The sequence below is a fragment of the Sphaeramia orbicularis genome, chromosome 5, assembly GCF_902148855.1.
Source record: "Sphaeramia orbicularis chromosome 5, fSphaOr1.1, whole genome shotgun sequence".
Taxonomy (NCBI): domain Eukaryota; kingdom Metazoa; phylum Chordata; class Actinopteri; order Kurtiformes; family Apogonidae; genus Sphaeramia; species Sphaeramia orbicularis.
The window spans coordinates 17,424,656-17,446,451 of NC_043961.1; the positions used below are offsets into that span (position 1 = coordinate 17,424,656).

Sequence of the window (21,796 nt, forward strand, 5' to 3'; positions counted from 1 at the left end):
AAACATCAAAGGTAAAGATGGAATTATACTTTTATTAAAGGAGACAAACTAGATGAAGCATAAGAGAAAAGGTAAATTTTAATGATGGGAGGAAAGTCTGAAGGTCTGATTTAAGGTAAATGTGTCTTATTAGGTTAAATGTAAATAAGTTAAAGCTTGTGTTTTTAAACTGATGACCTTCACATTGTGTAACCTTAGGAAAATGTGGGTTTGTTTCATATATTTACGTAAATATAACATGGATGGCCTGGATATGACCTGCTCTTTACAAATATAGGCACTGATGGTCCGTGAATTTCCATCTTCACTGGTCAAAATCAGAGCTTTTGGATTCAACAGAATGCTTATTTTTAATGATACTCATAAATATGCTGTGATTTGACTATTTGTTTTATGAAGGACATCATACAGATGAAAGTTTCCTGCAACCCTTCTGTGGGTCACAAGCCAGTGTTTGGGCCTCTGGAAAAAGACCAGACTCCTCTTCCATTCAAATGCTCTGTGGTTTTTATTGAAGATCAGCTTTTATTTTCAGAGCTGCCACTCACTGAGCTGTTTTCTGCTTATTAATAAAACCAAATGCTGATTAGAGGAAAAACAAGTCAAATCTGCAGCTGAATCTGAGGAAAAAATGGATGAAATCTTTGAAAGTTTTATGATGCTGCTGCTCTGGATGTTTGAGGACAGATTCGTTTTCAGACATAGATTGTTCTATAGTTATAGTAAAACATACTGACCTACAACTCATTGTGTGCAGGTTAGTTTTTTCAGACGTTTTCAGACTTAACCATTGGATTGTTCCTATATTAGATGCTGCTGTTAAACTGTAAAACAAAGTCATGAAGATGGAAGTAAAATGACAAAAGAAAAGCTCAGATCTGTGGACATTCAGCATCTTCAGTCCTGAACCTATTTTTTACTGTTACTTGACACTAAACAAGGATCAGCCTCAGAGATCAATGAGTTTACATGAAGGTTCAGGACTGGGGGGGGGGGGGGGGGGGTCACCTCGGACCACAGGTAGGACACCATAGCTCTAGAACAGCTCCTTGAGGGCTAAAACATCAAACACTCCTGAACATGTTCAACTGTCATATGAATATAGTACACAGCAGGTCAACATCACCACATCAGACTTTATTTACACAAGTAAGCAACAGGTAAAAAAAACACAACAACAAAATAAACACGAGTCACTTCATCACTCGATTCCCTCCTGTTTGTCTTTGATGGCAACTCGGAATCGTTCTTCCAGCAGCGACAACTCGCTGATCAGGTCAGTGATGGCATTGGTGAACGCCTCCTGAAAACACAAGTTTATTTTCATCAGGTTGGTTTTTGATTTCATGTTTAATTTGTTTTTCAAGTGAGTAAGGAGATGGAGTTTTATTACTCCAATACTCTCATGTCAGCCTTTTTTTCATCTTGACATTGTGACACTCAAATGTGTTTAATTTTATAAGTTTCAAGCCTTGGCAGACCAACAGTCACATGAACATTGGCAACATCCAAGGCACACAAGCAGCAAAAAGGTTTTGAATTACTTCACTGATGCAGATATTGAATTTAATCCTAAATCTACAACAGAATCCAATGTGTGTGTGTGTGTGTGTGTGTGTGTGTGTGTGCTCTGTCTGACGTTAGTAGACATCTGAGTTGACTCTGCTCTGTGATCAAATCAATACAGTAGTTGCAGCTCCCCCTACAGGCAAGACTGTTGGTCACTTAAACACTGATACATCACCCTTACATATAACTTTAGATACCAACTAAAATGATTATAGCAAAAACTCAACCTAAGTCTCAAATCTGATGTAGATTCTTACAACATAGGTGCAGGTCAACCTTAAACTCACTCAAAATAAATATTACCCATAAAAAATGTAGTTGTGATCCGATAATCACTGACCCTTTAAGATTCAAGCTTGGCAAAACGTCCTGCTCTGTAACTAAAAACTGAAATGCGTCTTCAGTTCCCCTCAAAGTCTCCCCTGGGTATGGTCGTCCGTTGAAGAACCAACTTGTTTTGGTAAAACTTTTCTTTGATTTTTAATGTTCCTTTTGTTTATGTCCTGTTACCTGTGGACTGTAGTCAGGTGTGGTCTGGACTCTGATGACGATCTTATGTTCCAGTGGATGAGGAACTTTGTAACCAGCAAATAGAACCTGAGGATCCTTCAACAGCTGACTGAAAAACAGACACAGAGTACAGCTGAGTGTGAAGTGATGTATTTAATGATGAAAGACTATGACAGAAAAACAACGGAATTTCATGCACCGCTCCATTGTTTACATCATGACTTAAATTAAATGACTCTCTCTCTCTTAAGCTGTAACTGCTATATTCTTGACTTTTATAGGTTGTTTTCTCATCTTACATTTTCTATTGATGTTCAAGAGAGTTGATTCGATATTCTTTTGACACCGATAAGGATTATTATGTATAAATAATATCTGTTTCCTGTTAATATGCCGTTAGCTCAGTGTTAGCTAGTTGCTAGCTAGTTGTTGGTTCATTGTGCGTCGTTTTGTCGTCTTACGCTCGGATAATGTTTCCCAGAGTGTGGTCCTCCTTGTTAAGGGTGAATAAACATGCGTTCGGTACTTTCGTGTCTTTGGTAATGCTAATTTTCTTTTCTCCTTCGAAAAGAAGAAAAGACTCGAAGGCTGGAGGCGCGTTCATTTTTATTTACTGTGATAAGACCCGGAAGTACTCCTTCAAAACGAGACTTCCGCCGAAAACGAGGTAGGAGTCCTTCATAATAACACTTCCGCAGGAAAAACTTATGTGAAATTCTTGAAGACCGGTTTTTTGTTTTTGTTTTTTTTTGACCCCGACAAATCAAGACTGACCAATTGCTTCTTTTTTTCTTTTCCCTTTATTTTCCTTTAATTTGTCCTTTTATTTTCTTTATGACTTTCATTGTTATGTTTTATGGTGATGATTTCTGAAGTGTATTTGCTCAGCATTATTCTGTAATGTAAACATAACATTTTTGTTTTGTAAGTATTGATAGCTGAAATAAAATTTTTAGAAAGGATCAGAATCATCAACAAATTAAGAAAACTGAACAAAACAGTAGCTTAACCGCAAATTTTAGAGTTGTTTTGATTTTAATTGGCACATTTCATTGAATACAAAATCATATTTCGTATACTTTAGCTATATAATATAAAGTGATAATATAAAATGATTAATGACATGTAACCATAATATGAAGTTTTGACATTTCGTTTCAACATCACACAACATTACAAAAGAGGAATCTAGAAATACATCTGAGACATGGTGGAATGATTAAACACAACTATTACAACTATCAGAAACAAAAAACAAAACAATAACAATAATAATAATAATAATAATAATTTTTAGACATTTGAGGTGTAATGATAATACTGAGGCAGAAAGAAAAATAAATAACTAAATCAGACTGGACAACAGAGCACAAAGGACAAGGCAAGATATAATTAAAACAGCAAGGATTTAGATAAACTAAAATAAAGTTTTCTGGCTTTTTTTTTTTTTTTTTTTTTTTTTTTTTTGGACATATTTTCAATATAATTAAGGGATTTGTAATACTTAATAAAATCATATAAAAACAAGTTAAAGGAGGAGTTCGTATTTTTCCATATACAAGAATGAATATGATATTTACCCAAAATAATAATAAGGTTAACTATATCTTTGACATTAACTTCTAATGAATCCATAAAATAAATAATAACACATAAAGAAAAAGATGGAATATTTTCAATTTTTAAGGACAACACACTTGTATTTTCTGTGACGTGACGCCCTGCAGGTGGCGCTAAATGGAACAGAGGCCACACCTCCACTAGCCGCAGAAGAAGACGGGCTGTTTTTGAAAATCGGCCTCTGATTGGCTGAGCCTGAGCGGAAGCGGTGGTTTAAACGCAGCGGCGGGAGCGTTAACAGAGCGACACGGAGAAGCAGCTAACGCAGCAAACGGAGCCAACACACGGTGAGTACCGGGTCAGAACTGAGTTAGAACCGAACCATAGCGATACAGTTCGTATCCCTCAACCGGACTTTAATCAGTAAATAAGCAGACATGTACAAATACTGCTGGGAAACTTGAAAAGCGCTCTTGCCGTTAGCATCGGGCCAAAGCTAATGAGAAATTGAAACCGACAACACCGGACAGTTTGTTGTTTATCTATTCATTCATCTTCAGTTCACTGTGTTTCAGGAATTCATACAGAACGGTTTACTGTCTTAAAGTTAGGAAGCATATGTGTTATCTGTCTGTTAATCTCATTCAGTTTCATGTTAATGTCTATTATACTATTCCCAGTGCCTGATATAACTGAGACAGGTCTATGTCCTGGGTTCATTTGTATATTTTCATCTGATGTTTTGGTCAGTTTCAAGTTATTTGAGAGTCAAATGAATTCAGGATGTAATAATGAGACTGACCAGAAGTCTCAAAGTTTTTCTTCACTGAGATAGAGAATTGTTTCTTAATTCTTACAGAAGATACACAGACTGCTTTTCCTCTCCTGTTTGTTTCTGCACAGATATCAGATGTAACAACAGTTTATTTCAGATGAGCCTGATTTTGAGAATCGTGTTTCTCTGAACTGGAATGAGATTTGAGCAAGGTTTCTGAAATCAGAAACCCGCTATGATCTTTAATTGAACAAACAAAAATAGTATGTGTCAAACACGTGAACAGAACCAGAACCTGGAAGTTCAAACGCACACGATAACAGCCTGCCTGTCTGTCTGTCTGTCTGTCTGTCAGTACAATGGCCTCTCAGAACATGGATCCTGCAGCAGCCTCGTCCACAGCAGCCCTGAAAGGCAACACCAGTGGTACCACCTCAGCTAAAGGATCAGTCACCAAACGGTCAGATATGATGAACATAAAGATAAATTCAGTTAATTCATTAACACATGAACACAATGCAAACACATCTAGAGGACAACAAGAACACTGTATAAACATTACAAATTCAGCATAAATACTACTGTTTTGTTTTTGTTTTTTTTTTAAGCAGGTGTAGGGGAAACTTAAATTCAAGGGAAACTCTATGGTCAGTTTCAATGTGATTTCAGTGGGCCTCCAGGTATGTTACCATGGTAACTATAACCCTCAGTGTGTTACTATGGTAACGGATGTGAAGACCAACAGTTCATCTGTAATGAATCCATTCCTTAATACAGTATGCTTAATAAAAGACCCTGTTAAATGATCAGTGAATAATCCTCATGTTGATGCGAATTGAAAAGTCAGTATCGTCTTCAACAGGGTGATGTCAAACTTAAGACCTTTACACACAGACTCTGAACTTATGTTTTGTCTTTTAATCTGTCATCTAATTTGATTACAATAGACACTATCAGTCCAACATGTTAATTATTCAGGTCTCTCTACAAGTCAGAGTGGATTTGTGAAGTAGTGAGACTGGTTCTGTGGTCGTGTCACCTCTGTCTCTTGCTGTGGTTCTCAGCACTGGAGCTGAAACAAATTAAAAGTGCAGAGTCAGGCCTGAGTACGTGAGTCGGTACAGACTGTCAACACTCTGTGTGTCCTAAAGGAGCCAAGTGCCCTCTGTTTGTGCTGCGTCCTCGTCCTCTGTTTCATCATCCTCATGAATATCATAATTTGACCTGATGGAAGCGGCTCTGGCTCATGAAATGATGCTGAGATTTCTGTAGTCTGGAGAAAAAAATCGACTCCATATTTAGTAGGAAAATTATTCAAAAATGCTTTTTTTTTTTTCTGACAAAGTAAACATAGTAACTATAGATTTTTAATGTGACAACCTTTTCCCCTAAAGCACATTACTTGTAAGATCCGTTTGCTAGAGCCAGCCAGGTAAAGATGTGGTCACATCAGGACCAGAATAGGACAAACCCTAGATTGTGTCTGCTTTCTGTTCTGGGCTTTTTTTGTGTGCTCTAATGTGTGCCGTTGGGTTTTTTGTACAGGCTGCAGCAGGAGCTGATGACTCTAATGGTGAGTCTGTTTGACTCTAAACGCTGAATATGTGATTTCCATAATTTTAACCACTTGAATGTTCATTTCATTTTAAATTGTTGCAAACTCATCTGTCACCTGTTGTGTCATCTGACAGATGTCGGGTGATAAAGGAATATCAGCATTTCCAGAGTCGGATAATCTTTTTAAATGGCGTGGAACCATTGAGGGACCACGGGGGACGGTGTGTTTTCTTGCACTGATCATACTGATATTAATCCAGAAGTGTCTAATTTTAATCCCCTTCTTTCAGAAGTTGTGTAAAAACTGACTATGATAAAAGAGGAAGTATTAATTTAATGTCTTTACTGATGAACAATGAAAAGTACCAGCTCTATATCCTCTAGGCCTATATCCCGTCTCACTATAGCAGGGGTGTCAAACATACAGCCCATGGGCCAAAATTGGCCCGCCAAAGGGTCCCATTGGCCTGTTGGATGAATTTGTGAAATGCAAAAAATTACACTGAAGATATTAACAATCAGTGGTGTCAAAATCATTTTTGTCAAGGTGTCACTTGCAGCCAAATTCAACCTCAAGTGGATCAGACCAGTAATGTACTATCATAATAACCTATCCATTATGACAACTCCAAATTTATCTCTTTGTTTTAGTGTGAAAATTTTACACATTTACAAACAGTCCTTTGCAAAAAATGTGAATAATCTGAAAATATATAAACATGAAATGTCTTGGGAGAAGTTAAACGTGACCAATATTCTACCTGTTACTAAATGTGCTTGTAGATCAACTGTGATCCGTAAGTTGTACTGTACATGTGTAGATGATAAAGTGTGGCATAAATGTGTTCAAATTTCACTTATTTTTCTTTTGAAATTTTAGGGTGTTCATGGTTGACAACATTTTTTTAAAGGATACTTTGAAGATGTAATTATTTCATAACATAATTTTAGTTTTTTACTGTTATTATTTTACTAGTCCAGCCCATTTGAGATCATATTGGTCTGAACGTGGAACCTGAACTTGAATGAATTTGACACCCCTGCCCTATAGTGTCTCATCTGGTCAGGACTTTTACAACTATTCACCAGTTTCTAAGTGTTATTGTTGTATTCATCTAGGTTGAAATCGGTGTTTATGTTGTTAAATTGTACAGTGATGCAAAGTAGAAAATAATGGATAATTCATCCTAAAATCAAGAGCCTGTTTTTAAAATCTAGGTAGAAAGTACAGACTGTGTTTAAAATTTAGGAAGTAAAAGGAAGCGGCCTCTCCAGATGTAGAACTCTGCTGTATCTGAATAAGGCTGATGTACCTGTGCTTGTTCAGGTGTACGAGGGCTTGCAGTTCCGCCTCTCCTTGGAGTTCCCTGGTGGTTATCCATACCGGGCTCCTGACGTGAAGTTCGTCACTCCATGTTTTCATCCCAACGTGGACGAACAGGGCTTCATCTGCCTCGACATCCTGAAGGACAAGTGGTCGGCGTTGTACGACGTCCGCTCCATCCTGCTGTCCATCCAGAGCCTGCTGGGAGGTAATCAGTACAACCAGTTTAACTAGCATCACTAGATTTAGGCTCTGAAACTTCGTTCTGACTGACATAATAAAAGTAAACGTAGCCTCTACTTATTGGTTCTTAACTGTTAAAGACTGAAGCAATCTACTGATCTAAACTGGTGAACACCTGTTGATCCATTAATCCTATCAATACATGTGAATAATTGGTGTAAAATGCAGTTTGTCATCTTTTCATGGTCATCAGATGTGACCCATTTGGGCGTTCAGAGGCTCTGTAGTGAACATGGAAATGCTTTCATCGTCTACAACATTGATTCACTAGTAAAACCTATGGAGTTGGGTCAATGACAATGGATAAAATGAACAAAAATGAATTAAAAAAAAAAAAAACCCTACAAAATGATAAACTATGTGGGGAAAAAAGTAAAAAAAATGTACTAAAACAAAGTAAAAGTTAAAAAAAAAAGTAAGAGAAGCAAGAAAATGAACAAAAACAGGCAAAGTAACGAATAAAATGAACAAAATCTATAATAAATCAACACTGTAATAATAGAAGTGTCAAAATAAGTAACACACTGAAATAAATTAAAGATAAAAATTAATAAAAAAGTAAAATAATAAATAAAATGAACAAAAATTGTAAACATTGCTTTACCAGTAAAACCCATGGAGTCTGATCAATGACAGTAGTCGTAAATGCTTGTTTATATGTTCAGTTAAGCCCTGCGATGAATTGGCGACTTGTCCAGGGTGTGCCCTGCCTTCGCCCCTATGTAGCTGGGATAGGCTCCAAGCGACCCCCGTGACCCTAGTGAGGATAAAGCGGGTTCAGAAAATGAATGGGTGAATATGTTCAGTTATTGATATCCTTGCTGAAAGTCATGTTTTCTTCAGTTTTTTTCAATTTACTGAATTTTCATGAACATCTACACGATCAGTGAATTATACAGGGAAAAATACCTGATTTACACTGAAAAATGCAAGATACAGAGAATAATGTTATTAGAAATGGTGATAAATCACTTAAAAGTTAGAGAGAGAAAATGTATGTGGTGACAGGTTCTTGTGTCTGAAGTTAAGCCCTTAAATTTCCTTCTGATAAGATGAGATATGACTATTTTTACCATCATGGGGAAATTTCATAGTTAAGAGCAGCAACATACAACAAGCATGTGTATAGAGAGACAGGTAGAAAAACAATAAACAAGTGAAAAATGAAATATAAAGAGGAAAAAAAATACAAGAAATGTAGTATTTATATAACTTTATATAATGCACACAATATTATACAGGAGCCATGTGAGTTTAGGTCAGGACTTAACAAATGTATGACAGCAGGGTAACTTCATATATGATTTATGGTCACACTTTAAATGAATTCCTTCCTTTGTGGATTTGTGATTCACATATGTAACATTTGGGATTAAATTAGGTCTGAAGTCCTGAAGTCACACTGACATTTGTGTTTTGTTTTTTGTTTGTTTCAGAGCCGAACAATGAGAGTCCTCTGAACCCGACTGCTGCTGAACTTTGGGACAATCAAGAAGGTGAGAGGTCAATGATGGTAACTGCTGCCATCAGGGTCACTCTGGGAGTTTTAATGTCTGACAGGAAATGAACACTATGCTGCATTCACATGATCGCACCCGGGGCTGATGGGAGAGTTTAAGATCTGTCTGAATCATACACGGATCATTTTCTCAGTGAACTGTAAAGAGAAGTTGTGACAGCTGCAGAATCATCTTACAGTTTTTATTTCTGTAATATATAGCCCAGTGCATTGTGGGATGTATTAAGTTGATTAGGGAACGTGAAAAATAAGGAAACATGGAAAACCCAGCCCACAATGTCAAAGTCAGCTGTTATTGACACAATATTTACATTGAAAGGTGGGTATTTTGAAGGAGTTACTTGTAGCCATGGTATTTATAAAGGAACTAGAATAGACCTGTGGCATCATCAAGGTTTTCTCCTTTAAACATAAACTCAAAGTAACACTGAACATGTTTACTTACAACCACACTAATACTCCACTCATTATGTGATTTCTGGAGTTATCAGATTATTATTGATCATGTAAACAGTATAATCTGATTTGTTTTATCAGATAACAGCAGTAATCTGATTAGGAGAAATCAGATTAACACACCTGGATTTGTCCCCAACACTCCCATGTCTTCCTGCATGTATACAGGTTAATCTGAGTTATTTAGCTCTGTTACATCTGAACATGTGTAAAAACAATTAAATCGTAGAAAACTGAAGTTGCGTAGTCAAACATGAGCGGAAGACATTAACAGGAAGTTTGATTGTATCATCACTATGTACGTACAACCTCCGAAAGAAATCCAATAAAGGACTGAAACGTCTAAACCAGGGTTTATCAATTATCCTATTTCTTAAAAGCATGTAAACTCATCAGATCTCTATTGCAATTATCTGATTATTGACAGTTATCAGATTTTTATGGACTTGTAAATAGGCTCAGTGTTTTAGAAGTGTCACATGCTGCATCATCTGATTGCACTGGTCTACAAGTAAAATGCTTCCAGAATAAAAGTAGTGAAATTTAACCATGTGAGTCACTGATAAAGAAAAATCAAGTCAAAAATGCTGGTTGGCTGAAGTTTCCAAGATACAGTCTTGGGTCAAAATGTGAAATTCGAGAATTAATGAGAGAATGGGTTTTACTCAAAAGGAATATTTGTCTATGAGCTACCAGATTTACTTCAAAACACTGTCTGCACATTACAATACAGTCACTTTACAGGTTCTATCTAGTGGAAGATCTCATAAATCTATTGTATAAATGTACATAAACCAATATATATGTGTAATAACACTTTATCATATACCTTGAAAACATCAGTCATTTGTTCTCCAATTAATTTTATCCAAATACATAACATTTAGCACATTTAATCTCTTAAACAGATAATTTCTAAAAAAAAATTGTAGACCAGTGTAGTTTACATTATAGCTCTCTTAGCTTAGCTGTTTTTAGACTGAAAACAGCCACAGTAAAACCATAAATCACCTCTGTTTTCTGTTCAGTTTGTGTTGTCAATAGCTGAACTAAAGATCTGTTTGGAATCCAACAAACAAGGTCAGAACTGTCACAGTTTAGTCTGAACTGTGGATCAACAAACCGCAAGTTAGCAAAGACAAGAACATCCCATAATGACTTAATATCTTGATAAGCCTCAGCATCAAACTCACTTGTGTAAAAGAAACACTGATATTTCAGTATCAAACTCCATTCTTTACATTTACAGCTGAATCTAGTGGAGAAAATGATAACAGTGGTTCTAACATTTATCACTGACTTGCTTTCACCCACTATAGAAATTGTTTCTTAATGGTTCTCACCCTACCTGGTCACTCTGTCCCATTGTATTAGTTTACCTCAGTGACTCACTGCTCCCTCTAGTGGTTACATGCATTCACAGTGAAACACCAATCATTACCATGGATAACTTTAATGCATATCTCAGCCATATCATGCATTTACACCTTTGGTAGAATGTCAGAACCTTGTCAGAAACCCAGGAGTTATTGATATCTGAAGGCAGCAGCTGTTTGTCTGACAGAGCAGGGGCTGATGGGAATTGTAGTAACTGTCTGTTTTTTTTTTTTTTGTTTTTTTTTTCAGCTTTTAGAGCTCACCTCCACTCGACCCTCCAGAAGTGACAACTTCACCTCCGTTTTTATTTTCCTCTTCTGTGTCTTTGTCTCTTTGTACAATATTTTTATGTTTATTAATCTTGTTGGTAATGGAATAAAGTTCTTAAATGGATGCTCATGACTGACCTTTATTAACATTTGTTTAATGTACACACCTCAGCTGAAAAAAAAATACTCATGTGGATTTAAGTGAATACTTAAGATCCTTCCATTGGATAATTACTGCAGGAATTGATATGTTTCAGTTCTTTAACTTTTTAACTCAGGGGTGTCAAACATATGGCCCGAGGGCCAAAACCAGCCCACCAAATGTTCCAATTTGACCCACAGGATGAATCTGTAAAGTGCAACAATTACACTGAAAATATTAACAGTCAAGGGGGTCAAACTCATTTTAGTCAAACTTCAAAATTTTACCAATATTCTACCTGTTATTAAATGTTTTGTGCACTGTGACGAACCCTAACGCATATGAGAAATTCACCTTACGAGCCGTGGTTCTTGAGCATTTTAGTGCTTTAATGGGCTGGAGGAACAGGTGTTCCTCCTACAGATTAGATTAGATAGAACTTTATTGATCCCTCAGGAAAATTAAGGTTCCAGTAGCAGCACAACAATGAATGTACACATATAAGAAATATTACAAGACAAAAAGGAAAGAAAATGGTACCAATGATAATTATAACAAAGTGATAATGATGATAATAAGCGATAAGAAAACTAATGTGAAAAGGATGAGGAAACTCCCCAACAAGAACAGTGGAGTGGAAGAGATCTGTATCAGGAAATGAAGACAAGTGTCCTCCTCTCACACAGATTGTCATTTCATCTTTAAGGTAAATTAGTTAATGAAATCAGTTTATCTGTTTTTATAATTGTTATTTTCTCTCTAACTGCACCTCTGTTTTTAAAAACCCTTAAGAATCTTTGGGGCTGGAATGGATTAATTATATTTTAGTTAAAGGTGCGGGAGACTTTTGTGACCAATTTTTCATCAAATCTGTAAAACCTCAGTCATAGCCTAAGTATCATGAATCTAAGTTTTTCTGTGATTACTCACCTGAACCTCTTGCATTACGGTGAACAATTTCGAAGTGCCATCCACCATAAACAAAACGTGTGTTTACATCCAGAGCCGGGAGGTAACTTGGGCATCTTCGGAATTTTGTTGCGACATGCATTGTGGGAAACGGGGGCCTGCGCAGCCACCTAACAGCGGCAGCTGCTAAAGACACGATGCAGAAACGGCAGGAGCTCCCTTCCCTCTATGCGTATTCCTCCAGCCGTTTCCGCGTTTCAGACATTTCCGCGTGTTTGTTTCATCCATATAATATATGGTTGCGCTGCCACTGCAGGTGGCTGTGCGAACCTCCCTTTCCCACAATGCACGTCGCGACAAAATTCTGAAGATGCCCGAGTTACCTCCCGGCTCTGTTTGTAAACACATGGTTTGTTTATGGTGGATGGCACTTCGAAATTGTTCACCGTAATGCAAGAGATTTCAGGTGAGTAATCACAGAAAGACTTACAGATTCATGATACTTAGGCTATGACTGATGTTTTACAGATTTGATGAAAAATTGGTCACAAAAGTCTCCCGCACCTTTAATTTCAGTGTGGAAAGTTGATTCATAAAAGGAGCTCTGTCATGGAATGAATTAAACCTGTACTGTGAGGTTCTACTTTCGCTGAATATCACCAGTGTGTGTGACTGTGGATTGAACTAATGATGTTCTCTGTTTTTTCCATCCAAACACATGCACCTTAGGTTAACTTTAGTCTAAATCACCTATAGATGTGATGGATGCATCAGGGAGAGAGGAGAGGTGGATTTAAGTTATTATCCATTATGTATACATCATGATAAATACAGTTACTGTAATATATGTTTTTCTTTTATCTTTGGGGTTTGATTATTTAAAAAAAAAAAGTTGAATTGTTTAATCTTGTTAGATCTTGTTCTTGTTAGATCCTTTATGAATGATTCAAAACTACAACCAACCACCTGATTCCTTCAACTTTAAGTTGAGTGAAAAAAAAAAAACAACCTTTAAACTTTAAGTAATAATGATTTGATATTTATTGTGATAGTTTTCCTTTTCGACTGATATGAACATGTTTTTACTTTTTGGGCTCGCAGTTGGAGTTTGTAGATGATCTGCTCATCTCCATTTGAAGGTTTGTCCTTTGGTGTCTGTTCCATTTAAAATCCTTTTCTCATCTATTACAAACTGATTTTCAATTCAGAAGATCAGAGATGTGATTAAAGAAATGTGGGGGAAAAATCTATTTTTTCTTATTTTTACTTTAACCCTCTGAATTCTTTCAGTAAGACATTAGTTTTCCATATATTTATTTCCTACAGTATCTTTCACGTCCTCATCATCATAAAAGAAAAGGAAATAAATGTGTCTCTCAAAGGATTATAATGTATTTTATTAATAATGGATATTAAACATTTTCAGGAACCAGTGTCAAACAACTAAAGCCCTGCCCCCTTTCACAGTGCATCATGAGGTGGAACTTCAGAAAAAACTTGAACAGAACATGCTGTTTACTGTTAAACAGCTTAGTGGACTTTGGTGGGTTTTTATTATTTCAACTGATCTCATTGGCCAGTGATGACTCCGCCCCCTGCTCTACCCAACGCAGCCCAGAACACAGCATGGTGGTTGGCAGCAGGTGGCCATCTTGTTTCCATCAGAGACGACCTCAACCTCCATCAGGTCCTCCAGACTGTGTTCCGGTTCGTCCAGTTCAGTAGCTGCTTCCACCCATAGTGGCTGAGTGGCCTCCACAGACCAGAACGGGACAGGAACCTGCAGACCCAGAACCATGCAGAGATGACATCAGACTTTTTATATGATGATCCGTTTGTCCATTAACCCTCAGAACATCTTTTGTGTCATCAGTTCGTCGTCTGTCCACCTATCCATCTGTATGTGCCAACACTTTAGCGTGGACTGAAAGCCAAGGGTTTTCAAGTGTGGGCAAGTTATGTTCTAACCTTTAGGGTCAATCATTATCTTATTCTGGTTCATTTGATGTCACATTGAGTCCATTTATACGACCGTAAAAAATCTGAAAAGTTTTAATAATAAGATAATTGTAATACTTAGATCTGACGCATTTACATGCACTTAAGAAATGCGGTACATGAAAACCCTGGTTTAGACATTCCAGTCCATTATTGGTTTTCCAAAGACAGCAGTGCTTTCCACAGAAATGCATGTACAATGTCTACAACAGATGAATTTTCTTGAAGAATTATAACTTTTCAATCTCAAAAGACTAGCACTTTTTATCTTGAAAAGTCAAATGTTTTTCATTTTAAATATAATACAGTGGAAAACATAGTTTGGCCCAAAATCAAAGCTGATATTTTGTAACATCACCACTAGAAGTCACTAAATGTCACACACTGGACCTTTAAATTATCTGCATATGTAAAACATACATATAATATGCATTGAGCCAAAGCGTAGTCAGTCAATAAACACAGTACGAGGGTCAAAATTTACAAAGTTATAGTCCTCAAGCTGTAGCTTATTTGCAGTTTGTCCAGATGAACTGAAGTATTGAAATGACTGGAAATGATATTTTTATCAAAAAGAAGTTGAAAAAAAGTCTTAAGAGCTGCAATATTTTGAGGATAAAAAAAGTCATCAGATCATCTTGTCTCATAATTTTTATGGGTGGAGGTCTTGGTAACAGCAGACCGTTAGCATGTTGTTAGCGTTCTGTTAGTGTGTCGTTAACATGTCACTGTCTCACCCTCAGCTGCATATCACTTAGTATGGCTTCAAGTCCTGTGATGTGATTGGTCAGATCAGGAATGGACTCTTCCTCCAATGTGAGCCACGGGGCCTGAACTGAAGCAACACGAGCAGCCACGCCCACCACGCCATCGAGACAACCTGAAGGGAGGGCGGAGACAGACAGGTGAAGGGGCGTGGCTAGTACACAGGTGAGGAGACCTATCTTACGAATGTCCTGTTTTAAAGGTACAGGGCTCAGGTGCATTCAGATATGAATCGTATGTCAAACACCTGACCTGCGTTGACCAATGAGCGTCTGTCAGAGCGCTGACCCAGAGGGAACTGTCGAATCAGATCACTGGCTTTACGGAGGTCCGATAGGAAACTCTCCAACACAGACAGGAAAAGAACCCACAACCGCTCGGACACCTGTCTGTCCTCTTGACCTGTGGGGGCGGAGTCAGAGTCTGACAGCAGGCGAATCAGACGCCGGGACAAACCTGAAACAGACACAGGTGTATTACAGTCCTGTTCTATGTCCAGTCCAGATACAGTCAATAATGTTGGTGTCCAGCTACTAATCATAGTCACTAGAAAAATCACAGCCCTGAAAAAAAATATGTTCATGAAGGATCTGTGTCAATAAATTGGACAAAGATTAGAAACAACTGCATTCTAACCTGTATAAACTTAAAACTACATTCTGTGACAGAATCAAAATTACACTAGGTGTTCTTCAATATGCCTTTTTGTCATGGCCCTTGTATTGTTCCATTTAAATGTTTGCACAAACCAAGATCAAATGGAATTCCTGGATGTTGTTCTTGTCTCGTCCGTTGTGGACTTGATGGGCAAATATCCCAAGATGCATTTTGTGCTGCTGTCAACTTAACGTGTATCTGTACTGGTCATGTTTACGACATTTATTGTGCGTTGGGTATTACTTATAGGCAAAAGAGGCGCAAATTCAGTAAAAAATGCCCATAAATGCACCATGCTGGACCTTTATATTACAGGAATTACAGGCGGGGGCAGAACCTATGGGGTGCAGCCATTGCCAGCCAGAAGTGACATACCATCATTGTTTTTGGGTGATTGAGTGCAAGTAAACAAGCAGCAGTCAGTGAGACAGATTGAGTTCAAGTATGTGTTGGTGTTTGTTCAATCGTAACCTTTCCACTCCACCCAGCACTGGGCGATAATGTATCATCTTAGACTGGTGTCTGCTGCACAGGATCAGTGACCTGTCCATCTCAGCACAGGTGATCAGACAATACAACCAGTCTGTGTCAGTACCGGTGCTGGAACAGCCCGTGAAGTAGGAAACATGTCTCTGACCATGTCTGACTGATGGAGCAGTGACTTAGTACTCGCACATACTTGACAAGGGGATATAACGAATCTCACTGGACGGAACCCCTAGGATTATATGTGATTGTTGGAAAAATACAGTGTTAGACTATTCTCAGAATATACTGTGTGCTTGAAGGTTGTGTCATGGGGACATCTCTCAAGGTGGTTAACCCCCACAGTGTCTCGTCTTCTTGGGCTTATCTGTGATTCCTTCTTGCTTGGAGGCGCTAATGTCTCCTCCTGACCCTGAAGGTGTCTGTAAATGCTTTCTCAATGTTTCAGTATTTTGTCTTGCCATGGGAGCATGGCTGGGACAACGGGACAAAATTTACAACAACAAGACACTTCAACATCACATGGAGATAGCCCCTGCCGAAGGAGGATGGCACAAACTTTGTCACCAGACACATACATCACAATGTTTAGAAACGTGAACCAATGAGTGTAACATTCTTTATTCTCTATAAGAATCTATACCTCCCTGTGTTAGTCAGTCAGCTGCTGCTGCATCCTGCTGTATGTACTTGACTCCTTGCTGCAAGTAAAATCTTTTGATTCCAGAATCCAGTGACTCTGTCTCGTGTCTCAGAATTTTTCTATCAGTGATCTTTTGAAATAGTTAGCGATGAAAATTCACTACAGGTACCCTTTAAGGCAGGGATATTCAAATCCGGTCCTTGAGGGCCGGTTATCCTGCATGTTTTAGACATTTCCCTCTTCCAGCACACCTGGTTCAATTAATGATCAGCTCATCATCAAGGTCTGCAGAACCTTGATAACGATGTAATGGCTTCCAGGTGTGCTATTGTTGCTGTCTATTCTCTGGAGCCGTTCTTACCAAGTCTGAACTCTGCAAACTAGATACTGAGAAACGCCTACTGTGATTCACAGCAAACCAATTATGTGGCATTAGCTCAGGTCAAACCAGGTTCATGTTGGTGATGAAGGGGTTAATCATACAGCTGAGAACGATGTAAAATGGTGAATAAACAGGTCAATATGTTCTTTGTGTACCGCTGCTGATGCGATGTGCGAGGGCTCTCGTTTCATCCATCTCTTCTCGCAGGAAGCTGCAGTCAGCTGATGCCCCGAGTGACGTCGCCAGCTGCTGGAAACAGGAAGTGACCTTGCAGAGAGCTTCCTGAGCACGCTCACACTCACTCTGCTGCCGCCGCCTCGTCGCCAACTCGTCCACCGAACGACACCATCGACTCATGATGTCACCATCTACCTGTTGGTTGGAGGGGCTTATGTTCACCTGCAGTATAACATGATCAGGTTCAGTTTAAAGTTTCCATTCATTAAATATATTTATGTGGTTCATCCAGACAATAAATTACTTTGCACTGATGATATTACACAATACATTTCAGCTTTTATTTATTCGATACCATTCTTAGATATTTAAAGACACTTTGTTTCAGGTTTTCCGCATCATTTTACATTTAAAAACAGTTCTGGACACGTTGAGGTCTCTAAAGTCCTTTATCAGATATTGAAAAGCATAATGAAAAGCACTCAAAGTCTGACTCTTACATTTTTAAAAATGTAATGACATTCTGTCCAACAATCTTGAAACAAATGTTTTTCCATACTCTGTTTTCACACTTATCCAGACCCGGAGAGATGCTAAAATCAAACTCCAGAGTTTTCCATATTGTATCTGAGCCCCGCTAATGTTAAGTTAGTGGTATTGGTCCTTTAACTACTGAACTGAACTGTTGGTTGATCTTCAAACTCAATATCGGTGAGTTCAGATCCATTGTTCCTGTAGGTCATACTGATGGAGGTTCCAAACATGTACTTTGTTGGTCTTAAACCATGTTGGGTCTGTAATGGATCATTGTCCTGCACTAACATCAGCTTGTGTTCAGCCTTTTCCTTCTTTAATAATGTCTTCTGCTGAAGTTTATGCTCACGTCTCTGCAGAAGTCTCCTTCTTTATCAGTTTTCTGAAGGTTTGGGTCAAAGCAAGGGTGTCAAACATACAGCCTGCCAAAACCAGCCCGCCAAAGCATCCAATCTGGTCTTTCAGTGAAAAAACTACACTGGCGAATTTCACAGTCAAAGATGTCAAACTAGTTTTAGTTCAGGTTCCAGATAAAAACCAATGTGATTGCAAGTGAAATAATAGCATAATAACCTATAAATAATGACTCCCAATTTTCTTCTTGGTTCAATGAGGAAAAAAATGCATTACATTTTTGAAAATATTTGCTTTTACAAACAATTCTTTCACAATAAAATGTGAATAACCTGAACAAATATGAACAACCTGAAATGTCTTAAGAAAAATAAGTGCAATTGTACCAATGTTCTGCCTGTTACTAAATTTATTATGCTGAGACATAATATTGTTGAAATTGCACTTATTTTTCTTAAGACATTTCAGGTTGTTTATGGTTGTTCAGGTTATTCATATTTTCATAATATAATATTTTCATAATAAAATATTAATTTTTTCCACTAAAACAAAGAGAAATTTTTTGATTATTATTTATAGGCTATTATGGTATTATTTTATTGGTCCAACCCACTTGAGATCATATTGGCCTGAATGTGGAACCTGAACTAAAATGATTTTGACATCCCTGGGTGAAGGCCTCACCCTGTGGTTCTGTCTTATCTGATCCAGGAACATTCATCCAAAACCTTTGATCTGTCACAGAACTTACTGTCGAATGTTGGTCTAGAGTTTCCATCCTGTTATGGTTTAACATCTTTCTCCTTTGAGAATAGTCTTTAACGTTCAAACAGATTGATTTAATATGGATTTAGTTTAGTTTTGGACTGACTGCCTTCAATATCTTGACCGGTTCAAACTGCACTGAATGTAAAAAGTGGAGAGAGGAATTATGACGCCATCCTTTAATTCCTCAACTGCTGTTTTGAAGCCAGTATTTTGTGATTTGGTTGCCACCGTGTTGGATTTTTGGCGCCAGAAGTGACCATATTTGGACAAAAGGGGAGGGGCTACAGAAGCCCGTGGGTCCGAGGTGAGCTAATGGCAAGTGCAAGTTTACTGTAAAACTTCATCAAGCATCAAATGACAAGTCATTTTACCTCTTGATAATGTAAATCATTAATCACAACCACAGAGAAGCTGTTTGTCAGAAATTAATGCGTTTTATTAAATAAACTGAAATTTTATTCACCAGACAAGCACACTGTCACATAGACCTGTCAATCAAACCTAGAATGTGGGACATTAAAGCTTGGATCTGAGATCTGATAAGAAACAAACTTAGAGATGGACCATATTCCCTATCAAAGTTTCCAAATAAAATGGATAAAATTTAATGACTCCTGGGAAAAATACTGACTATGTTCAGTGTAAGTGTATGGGAACCAGGGTTTTTTTGAAGCAGTGGCCATCAGTGGTTTAAGATAAGAATTAATTAAGAGGTCAGCTTTAAGATAATTTGGCATTTGCTTAATACCAGTGCAGAGGCCCCTTGGTGTTTATGCACAAAAACTAATGTACAACCTCCAACTGACTCCAGTGATAACAATTAGTTTATAAATTTAAGGCATCATTGTTTGAAGACACAGTGAAATGCCGCCTGTGTCTGAAAAGGTGATCAGATAGAAGCTGAAAATTCTATGTTGTTCTATATCGTCTAAATAATATAGATGGTTTGACCGAACTAACAGGGAATTTGAACTATAATCTAAGTAAATATCTAACATCAAATATTAATAACAAGTTTAACCCACAGCAGCCGGCAAAAGACTATATCGTCGGCTTCCTGATAAAACCTGCTATGTGACTTTTGGCAAATTTTACAGGAGAAACAAAAAACTGTTTATATAACAGGAAACTGTGAAATATGACAAAAAAAATATCTGTTCCTTTAATGTTGGTACTTATGATGGAATGTAAACAACTCTCACAGGAGACTGAAATTTGAAGCTATAATAGGGGAGATAGCAGGTGTTTATTCCCAACCAAAAATGTCACTTGGCAGGTTTTATCAGGAAGCCGACGATATAATATTCTAACATTTGCAGCAAGAAAAAATATTCTTTTTCAGTGGGTTAGTGACAAGATTCCTTCTGTCTGTGGTTGGTGTAAAATTAATTTTGAACTGATCCCCCTAGAATATCTGACTGATATCATACATAACAGTGCAGATCAGTTCTACAGAGTATGGCGCCCATTTTTGGACTATATTGGACTGGACCTCTCTTCTATCCTATTAAAAGGACTGTTGTGCATTTAAATGATACTCTTAAATGTGACTCCTGTACATTGTAAGTCTGACCTACCACCTTCTGTATTAAGCTATGTTTTTGCGTTTTTGGTTTTTTTTGTTTGTTTTTTATTTCTCATGTAAGAGCTGTCATGTGTGTTTTGTTTTGTCTAGTCTTTTGAAAACACTGTTTTGTTGAATGAAAAACAAAAAAATGCAATAAAATCAATGGGAAAAAAAAGCTTAACTCTTAAAGACCCATTCAGCAACCAAAAACATCTACTAATCTGAACAGTTTAATACCTGTTGACCCACTAATCCTATTAAAAATAATAATTAAATAAAAATAAAAAATAAAAATGATATAAAATGTGGTTATTCATCTTTTCATGGTCATCAGATATGACCCATCTGGATGTTCAGAGGCTCTGTAGTGAAAGTGGAAACACCTTCATCTTCTACAACATTGATTCACCAGTAAAGCCCATGGAGTTGGATCAAAGACAGTGGATGGAGACACTGGGTTTATGTTCAGTTAATGAGAGATTTGACTGGAAAAAGTCCCTTTTTCTTCAGTTTTCTCTGTTTTGATATTACAACCTTTGAATTAACTCTGAGTTTTCATAAATATCTGAATTAAATATAGGAAAATATATGATTTACAGTGAAAAATGTAAAATTCAGAGGATAATATTATAACTAATGATGATAAATCACTTAAGAAAGGTTAATACAGAAGAAAATATCATTTAGGAACTACCACAAAAGTAGCACTGGGTCTTTATGGGTTAGTGTAAAGATTCCGATTTATACACATTAAAGATTCCAATTTATACACATTAAAGTGGATAACACTAAACACTATATGTATGTATTTTTTATCTGTGTTTATTTGCTGCTGGAGCAGAATGTGTCTGAGATCTGCATCATTAAACATTTTATAAAAGCTGTTATAACAGATAACTGTATTTTTACATCAAACTCCATAAATAAATGTGATTAACGTCACAAAACTGGATCGACTTAGATGAAAAGCTCTGTCCTACCTGCAGATGATCAACGCTCCATCTGCTGCTGCTTCCTCTTCTTCTGTCCTGGAGAACTGAGGAGGTTTCTATAAACACTCTTCTTCTTCTCTGGGGAGCGTCACTGTTTTTAATTAAAGGCCTCAGCTGAGCCTGAAGCCTGTTCTCACTGCTGCTGCTTCCACAGCACCCAGGAGACTCTTTATTTTACCCTCAGCTCTGTCTTACAGGTAAGGACACATCTCAGGTAGGCTGCCTCATGTCAGTTATTTTTAACACACAGGAGAACCTGGAAT

The 21,796-nt window shown here is 37.4% G+C and overlaps 3 protein-coding genes across 3 annotated transcripts; 1 reads left to right on the top strand and 2 right to left on the bottom strand.

Moving 5' to 3' along the window:
- Nucleotides 1-1,116: 1,116 nt before the first annotated feature.
- Nucleotides 1,117-2,722, bottom strand: polr2j (RNA polymerase II subunit J). Its single transcript, XM_030135449.1, has 3 exons — nt 2,541-2,722; nt 2,080-2,188; nt 1,117-1,303 (listed from the first exon to the last, which is right to left on the bottom strand). The coding sequence occupies exons 1-3, from the start codon at nt 2,681-2,683 to the stop codon at nt 1,202-1,204; spliced, it is 354 nt and encodes a 117-aa protein (XP_029991309.1). The 5' UTR covers nt 2,684-2,722; the 3' UTR covers nt 1,117-1,201.
- A 1,098-nt stretch (nt 2,723-3,820) lies between these two features.
- Nucleotides 3,821-11,283, top strand: LOC115418892 (ubiquitin-conjugating enzyme E2C). Its single transcript, XM_030133423.1, has 7 exons — nt 3,821-3,986; nt 4,770-4,874; nt 5,960-5,987; nt 6,106-6,192; nt 7,299-7,503; nt 8,975-9,034; nt 11,140-11,283. Exons 2-7 carry the CDS (start codon nt 4,774-4,776, stop codon nt 11,175-11,177), a joined length of 519 nt encoding a protein of 172 aa, XP_029989283.1. The 5' UTR covers nt 3,821-3,986; nt 4,770-4,773; the 3' UTR covers nt 11,178-11,283.
- A 2,527-nt stretch (nt 11,284-13,810) lies between these two features.
- Nucleotides 13,811-21,576, bottom strand: LOC115419984 (regulator of G-protein signaling 9-binding protein). The gene is made up of 5 exons (XM_030135081.1): nt 21,522-21,576; nt 17,297-17,513; nt 15,226-15,429; nt 14,946-15,088; nt 13,811-13,990 (listed from the first exon to the last, which is right to left on the bottom strand). Exons 2-5 carry the CDS (start codon nt 17,496-17,498, stop codon nt 13,811-13,813), a joined length of 729 nt encoding a protein of 242 aa, XP_029990941.1. The 5' UTR covers nt 17,499-17,513; nt 21,522-21,576.
- Between the last annotated feature and the right edge of the window lie 220 nt (nt 21,577-21,796).